Genomic DNA, 8,518 nt, shown 5'->3' on the forward strand with positions numbered 1-8,518 from the left:
AGGGGTAGAGAGGCAACATCAAATATGCTTCAATTGTTATTATCAAGAGGAACCATTTACAAGAACGGAGCAGATGCAAGTGGAGTTAGATGGCAGCTCAGAAGTAAGACGCACTTAGGCAACAAATAGATTTTTGAGGTGCACTTGGTTTAGCTGCATAACGTTTACATTTGGGAGTGTCATTTTCTATAGCTACTTCTCTGACTCAGCTGAGAAAGCCCAGCGCCCATCAAATATTTGAAAGAAGCTGTGCCAAGTAGCACTGAACTTGATTTGTCACAACCTGACTGTGCACTTCTGCACCTCTCAAATCAAACCTGCAGATTAGGATTGATAAACCAAGCGCACCTCGAGTATCTAAATCATTGCGGGTACGTGTAATAGCTTAGATCGGCATTTACGTTAAACTGCCAGCTTTCATAGAGCTGCCAAAGACCTCCTTTTTTGGGGGGTGGGCTTACATATGCTGTGGTGCCACCCTCTGGTCAGAACACTAAACTGCATTAGCATCAATTAATCCATGCCAGGGAGACAAAGTGAGAAGAGTCATAGAAGTATGGCAAGTCAGGTAGCTCAAGTATACTCACAAAGATACTTCATGCAATCAAACCACACCACGCATGCAAACGCAAGGCTCTCATAGCCAATTTATTACAGAAACAATGTCAGGGTGCATACCTGTCGGCCATTTGAGGAATGATATAATGGCCATTCTTGTGATCTGAGGAGAGGGAGAGGGAGAGGGAGGAGAGGGAGGAGGGGGAGAGGTAAAGAGGAGAGGAGACTGAACAACTGGATAAAAGCTACCACACATGTCACTGAGGTTAACTGCTATGCTGAAGGGCATGTGAGGTGCACACAAACTGGTGCAGTGGGTTACCTGGACGCCGTCCACAAAGGTAGAAAGCTAGTCTGTCCGTCAGTTCGTACTGACACTCTACCAGCCGCTCTGCCAGCTCTATATGGCCAGCCTGCCTGGAACACAGACACAAACAATTCTACCATCTTTGTTGTGATTTTACATTTATTTTAAACAGATTTGCTTTTCCTTTTTACCATTCTCCAATAGCAGATTTCAATTTGAGATTTGATTTAAATGCAAACTGGGTTACAAGTGAAGTGAGTTTCCACTGTTTTGTACCTTGCGTAGTCCATAGGTGTGCGTCCGTTGATGTCAGGTGCTCCGGGGTCGGCGCCGTACACCACCAGCAGCTCGGCCTGCAGGATCTGACCCGCCTTGGCCGCCACATGGAGCGGGGTGGTGCCTTTCTCCTGGGGTAAGACACACAAACAGGGTTAGGACAATAGATTTGGCATAAAGAGTGTAACTAAACAGCATGGCTAATTTCTAGATGGAGTGAGTTAGGGGGTAGGTTTTTTTTGTTTTTTTTGTTTTTTTACTGACCGGGTGGAAAAAGTTGGCCTGAGCGCCGAGGGACAGCAGCCGAAGACACGTCTCTAAACTTCCCGTCCGCACACTTGAATGTAGTTGCTAATAAAGAGGCAAAGAAGAGAGGAGAGAGAGAGAGAAGAACACAGAGTGTCAGGGGGTGGAAAGATTAAACATCACGAAGAGACAGAAACAGGCAGAATCCCCTTATTAGCCCTCTGATGCTCCACAGCATTAGAGACCATCATTACATCCTGATGTGTCATTCAGACCACTTCCTGCCAGGAGAGTGAGTGTACATGAGTGTGTGTTTGTGTGCGTGTATACATGCACAATGTACGTTTTTATTAATATGTGAGGTCTCCCACTGATATCTTTAAATAAAACATAATTTGTGCTTGCACATGCAGTTCAGCAATATGGCAAAGTCTGGACGGGCTAACTATGCTAAAAATCCTGCTGTGAAATGCTGAGCCCTCACCTTACTAAGGTCCTTGGTAGTGACGCCATCGTCATCACGGCAGGGCAGCTTGTGCACGAAGGCCAGCATCTGGTATTTGGCTCTGATGAACTCTGACTTAGTGGGACTGGACAGTAGAGTAGAAGATACGAGGGTTAACAAGAAAACGAAGAAGAAGAAATACTTAATTAATCCCTCTTGGGGAAGTTCTATTTTTACTCTCCGTTGTTACTTTTTGGTTACACACAGAGGACCAAAATAAACACACAAGCACACACAAAATGTATAGACAAGCACTAGAGATGTCAGAGTGATGGGGCTGCCACACAGCCAGGAGCTCTGAGCAGTTGGGGGTTGCTCAAGGGCATCTCGGCAGTACCCAGGAGGGGAACTGGCACTTCTCCAGCTACCGCTCTAAACTTGAAACAGACCACTACTAGCTAGTGCCGCCCCACAAAATTGAAACCACATATAAAGTGCATTAATCTGTGCTTGAGTATCAATTTTTTACCGAATGCCACAGCAGCTAATTTGTATTTTTGACACATTTGTGACATGACACATTAAGTGAAAAGAACAGAAGATTTCGTGCAGTTCCAATTCCTGATGTCATGACACTCCCATAGCATAATTTACAACCCAAAGGAAGCACTACGAACCGACATTAAAACCCTATCCTGTATTTAGATATACAAAAACCCTCTGAGAACAGAACAATATTCATTAGGAAGGTGATCCATGAGACAACTGTTTAGGGGGAATTAAGGAACAACTGGGTGCAATAGCTCCTCACCACTGGAAACACCTGTTAGAGGTTATTTAACATTCCAGTGCATTAAGGACAATAATTTCCCCCAGCAATAGTGTGATCGTTTTGTCCCGTGTGTTTTCAGCCTGTAGGGAGTATACTCACTGGACTTTGTCCTGGGGGTTGGGTTTCCTCCGACCGCTCTGTACCTGAGCAGGGTCCAGGAGACTGTGTTCCCATATGGAGTTGGCCCCATTACTGGCCAGGGTCTGGACCATCTGAAACACACATGCAGCAGTGACTCAGTGATGGTTAACCGCGATGCAAGAAAACTATATAAATAATCTGATGTCACCTTAAAGGACAAATGCAATATTGTATTGCAAATTTGCAATATCTTTAATGTATTGCTTTCATGACCAAAATTCAAAAAAAGGTGTACAAACAGATGAATATGCATATATTTGAACATACATAGAGAAAATACAAAACAAAATATGTAAAAACCAATGGAAAACCTGTGGGAATAGATTTGCTTCCTCAATGTTGAGTCAGATTTCTGTACTAGTCATCTCCCTCAGTGGTAGTATTCTGGACCTCAGGTAATGCATTTGCTTTAGCTTAATTCACACTTCCCTTCACTCTTCATTTCTCAGCCGTACCTGCAGTAGTGCGGGAGGCCATCCGCTGTGCCTCAGGTGCTTGACTATGGAGATATGGCGGCCTAAGCTGCGGTGGACTGAGCAGCATTCATCACAGATCAGGACCCCTCGGTTGATGCTGGTCCAGCCCGGGTCTGACAGGGAAACAGAAAGAGATGAATGGTATTAAGAGACATATAAAACATGTAGTGTGATGGTGAGACTTTTCAGCATTATAATGAGCAACAGCAAGACAATTACAGTGATCATACTACAATTAAATCTTATACGTCTTTTAAATTTCGAAAATGAACGTGTAATTGTATATCACAGTATTGTATAAGGCACATTAATAGCACAGCAAGCATGCACTTTAGAGGAGTTGCAGCTTTTTAATTAATCAATCAATCAGCTGTGTTGTAATTAAGAGGATTTGGGGGAAAAAGATATTCCTCACTGCAAGGAATAGGCAATAAGAACATACTGAATTATGCAATAACGATAGTAATATTTTACTTACAATCATTTACAGTATTTAGACATGACATTTGTCAAGAGTAATATCTCAACATGTTTATATGAATAAAAATATGTATAAACTAGTGGATAAATCATTTTTATAAGGTTAAGATTACAACACTGAATTATCAGCCAGCCTTTGTGAGTTGTGTTCTTTGAAGTATCAAATGCCTGGATTAAAATAGATCACACACACACACACACACACACACACACACACACACACACACCACACACACACACACACACACACACACACACACACACACACACACACACACACACACACACACACACACACACACACACACACACACACACACACACACACTAAATATTCCATATGCTGGGCTGTACTGTCACTCCCCTTAGCCCAGTATACTCTGAATTGTTTCTCACTAATGAACCAATGCATGCACAGAGCCCTGCTTTGATAAAAGTGCAAACCAATGTAGGGCTCAGTGTAACCTCAAATTATTTAAACTCAGTCGCCACAGCGTTGTACAAGACTGCAGGAAACAATGTGCAGCAGTAAATAAAGCTGAAGGACGAAGGTAAGTCAGAGTCAAGGTGACACAAGCACAGCAGATTTTTTTAATCATATAATAGATTACTGGTTATGCAAATTATTACTGCAATACAGTGTGTGAAAAGGGGAAATGTCAAAGGAAATATCACTAATATGTGCATGTTTCTACAAGCATACACCGACCAAGTAAACTCTAACCTTTCAGCCATAAGCAGCTTGGTAGGAGACCAGTGCCCCACTGGCTGCGCCAAATGTCAGATCAGCTAGTTTTCAACAGAAGTCTGAGGTTTCCATAACAACATTTGGTATTTGTTTTAGTCTGTTCAGTGTGATATTACAGTTGCGTGCATAATGCTGAGGGGAACATCCATTTTTTCAAGTGTGAATGACGTGAGAATGGGAGTGGAAGCAGCTATAGCCAAGGCCAGGCTAATGACAGAGGCAGACTGGTCATAGAGTCTGGGTCATATTTATACTCAGGAGCCTGTTGTGATGAAAAGCTTCCAACTAATACAGTCTGCAATATCAAAACAAATAAATGCACACTAACATGCACACAATGCATTCACAAACACACACACACACACACACACACACACACACGCACATCTACTATCTGTATTAGTCACTCTCAGGCTGGGATAAAACTGTCTGGGCTTAGGGTATTAATTGTGCTAAAATAGTCCATCATCAGATGAACTGACACACTGCAATTCTTTTTGCTTGCAGAAAAAGTAGCAGCGATGCAAAATGGCTTTGATAAGAGCTATAGCCTAGTTTAGAACAGTAGCCCGTGGGCTCTGAAGGCTGGACTGCAGCAATTTAATTCCTTAATCTGGGTAATAAATATAAAAACTCCCACAGGCTACGCTATCTGCTTGTCTCGCTGGATCAATATGAGGCTTCACCATTAAGCTATTAGACCTGAATAGACTATTGGCTGCAGGTATTGGCCAAATCTGCTGCATGACATGATTTAACCTAAAGTTGGCCGAATTCATCAATAAGACATTGACATTTGATTGTATTACTGTCACTAAAGCCTGTATAAAAACATGTATTACAATGTGTATTGATGGTGAATGAATGATGCCTAGTAACTGCTAAGTTTCTACACTCAAGTTTAGCTCTAATTTAATACCCAGGAGCAACATGTAGGTCGACTTGCTTTATTTATTCTAAGTACTGCTTTTTAAACTCAACCAAACACCGCTCACAACGTCAACAGTAACATTCGACAACAAAGAACGACAAAGTAATTTGACGCCACTGCAAAACTGCTCTAAATGCTTGCATGAGGGCTTCTTATAGAATTACATCTGTGCTCAATAAAGAGTTTACTAACATGACAAAGTGATTCACTGTTGCTATAAACTCTGCAGATTGCAACGGCATGACATTAAAGCCTCCTGAGGCTTGGCTTAGACTTGGACTATCAGTCGTCCTTTGTAGCCATGCCATCGAGTTATCCCTCTGACACAATGCTAGGGTAGGAAGGGAGGTGGCTTGTCACCAGTGGCTAGGTCAGCATTTTGCAGAACGAACTGCGTGTGTGTGTGTGTGTGTGTGTGTGTGTCGTCGCAAGGAGGGGACCCATGAAAGGACCTGATTGTAGCAGAAGAAATACACAGCTAGTAACGGGTACACCAACGCAAACACGCCCACCACCATTATGAAAAAAACTGTAAATTAATCTGAGAAAACGCAAGTAAAGAAACAATTATCTTTGCAACACACACACATTTTCCTTTTCTCAAACAGGATTAATTTGGCAGGGACATCCCACATTAACATTACAGTCATTTAGCAGATGCTTTTATCCAAAGCGACTTACAATAAGTAACCATTCTGTAAATTGCTATGGCGTACATAGAAGCATGTTCAACTGGGGTTGGTTAGTGTTGGTCAGTTTATGAAGTAGGAAATGCAATTGAGATGGCATCAGGACAGACAGCAGGAGGGTAAGTAAATATGATCGTAGCAGGGACTAGGATCAGCTCATCGAGGTGCAGCCAGAAAGGTTTTGAACACTGAGCAGTCAGCTTATGACAGTTTTGCACACACACACAGAGACTTTGCTATCAGGGGGAGCAGCTGTGAAGAGGGCAGCTGTAGTGATGCATGTACAGATGAATGAATGCATGCACACACACACATAAACAAACACACACACACACACACACACACACACATATAAACACACACACACACACACACACACACACACACACACATATAAACAAACACACACACACACACCAATGAACAAGTGCTTCAAACTAGAGATGAGGGCATGTGAGTGTAGACTAACACAGATGAAACATGAATACTCACTGGGGTGAAGTTTGAACATATTTAATCAGATAAAACCTTCCACATTAAAAGGTGGATTTCCAATTAATGAGTTTGTATTAATGTGATTTATAAGCTATGAAAAATCCTGAAAATACACTAAAATAAATCAGTATGTTTATAGAAACATTAACTGAATAGGATAAGCTCTTCATGGACATGTGGAAACCACCAATAACTAATACCAGACTCCTTTAAAACGACTTTAGCAATAACTTGCTGTTTAGCCAAAAAAAAAGTTAGCTGAGCTGGCTAGCATCGAGGCTAAGCTAACCGGCTACACAGTCTCAGAACGCAGCTGGCAAAAGCAAAAATAAATAAAAAATGTATATATTTGAAATATAAAAGCATGATACTACTACAATGTGTGTAAAAAAAAAAAAAAAAAAAAGCTAAATGTTTAATTATATATAGCAACGCAGGGAGTCAACTCCATAGCTAGGCTAGGCTAGGCTAGGCTAAGCTAACGCGATAAGGAAAATCAAAACAAACCTAAAATCTGACAATCTGATTAAAAAAGCAGAAAACAAAGTGTTTGTCTTCGCCTGTGATATTGGTTTAATACAGCTGTTAAATACAGCCCAGCAGCTTTTTTTTTTTACACAAACACATCCCCGTTGTGATAACACGCCTATTGTATCTGAGGCCTAGCCGACGCTCTGAAGCCGGCGGGTTTCCTGCTTCCGCGCACCCGCTGACAGCGACCCCCGCTCCGGCCTTCACGTTCCATCACGTCGCGCTGGTGGACGTAGTGTCACTCTCCTCCTCCTCCCTACCTGGCGCACTGCAGTCGGCGCAGACTTCGGTCCTCTGCAGCTTTCTGGACATCGCTGAGCTGGAGGGTGGAGGTGTGTGGATGAAGGAGATGGATATAGTGGTGTTTCGTCCACTGACTCCCCGGAGCTACCGACCGACGTCTGCCGTCTCACCGCTGCGGCCCTTCAATCCCCGGAAGCCGGGGTGGTGAGGTCGGTTTTCCCGGCCGGCTGCGGTCTTCCTCGCCCACGTCAAGACTGGAGCCAGGCTGCACGAACAGGGTTCATCCGGCTGTGTGCATGGTCCTCATATCTGGGTGTTTACTAAATGTGTTTAGTGCATTGGCTGCAACTCACCGGGAGACGGCAGCGAGAGACCTGTCAGCCTCCAAACACACACCCACACCCGGCCTCCCTGCAGCTACCTCCGGGGGGAGAGGAGGGAGAGGAGGGGGAGACCTGTCATTCCTCTGTCAACTCCACTGAAACAGAGAGAAATCATCTCACTGATGTGTATTTGTTTACATGTTGCAATATACAGTACTGATGATGGCATGCATACCAGTCATTCTTTAAATGTGAGGTTAAACTCCACTAAAACATAGAAAAATCATCTCACTAACATACAGTAGCAGTCAAAAGTTTGGACACACCTTCTCATTCAATGGTTTTTCTTTATTTTATTTTTTTCTACATTGTAGATTAATATTGAATACATCCAAACTATGAAGGAACACATATGGAATTATGTGGTAAACAAACCAGAATATGTTTTATATTTTAGATTCTTCAGAGTCAAAAGTTTGGACACACCTTCTCATTCAACTACTTTAAAGAATCTAAAATACAAAACATATTCTTGCTGTTGTGTGTCAATGTGGATCTCTTGGAGACATAGTAGTGTAATACTTCTAAATATCACCAAATACAACTGATGATGGCATGAATACCAGTCATTCTTTAAATGTGAGGTTAAACTCCACTAAAACATAGAAAAATCATCTCACTAATATATATTTGTTTACATGTTGCAATATACAGTACCAGTCAAAAGTTTGGACACACCTTCTCATTCACCTTCTCAGTTTTTCTTTCTTTATTTTAATTTATTTTTTTCTACATTG

General features: G+C 42.3%; 1 protein-coding gene across 1 annotated transcript in view; it reads right to left on the reverse strand.

Moving 5' to 3' along the window:
- git1 (G protein-coupled receptor kinase interacting ArfGAP 1) overlaps window positions 1-7,804 on the reverse strand; it is a 19,262-nt gene extending 11,458 nt beyond the window's left edge. The window contains exons 1-8 of the mRNA XM_054609700.1: window positions 7,416-7,804; window positions 3,261-3,394; window positions 2,764-2,876; window positions 1,872-1,977; window positions 1,406-1,492; window positions 1,142-1,272; window positions 881-975; window positions 679-721 (exon numbers count right to left, since the gene is read on the reverse strand). Coding sequence (XP_054465675.1) covers window positions 679-721; window positions 881-975; window positions 1,142-1,272; window positions 1,406-1,492; window positions 1,872-1,977; window positions 2,764-2,876; window positions 3,261-3,394; window positions 7,416-7,467 — 761 coding nt within the window. The 5' untranslated portion in view covers window positions 7,468-7,804. The remainder of the gene's footprint in view (window positions 1-678; window positions 722-880; window positions 976-1,141; window positions 1,273-1,405; window positions 1,493-1,871; window positions 1,978-2,763; window positions 2,877-3,260; window positions 3,395-7,415) is intronic.
- Window positions 7,805-8,518: the final 714 nt, after the last annotated feature.

Source organism: Anoplopoma fimbria, chromosome 1, assembly GCF_027596085.1.
Source record: "Anoplopoma fimbria isolate UVic2021 breed Golden Eagle Sablefish chromosome 1, Afim_UVic_2022, whole genome shotgun sequence".
Taxonomy (NCBI): Eukaryota; Metazoa; Chordata; class Actinopteri; order Perciformes; family Anoplopomatidae; genus Anoplopoma; species Anoplopoma fimbria.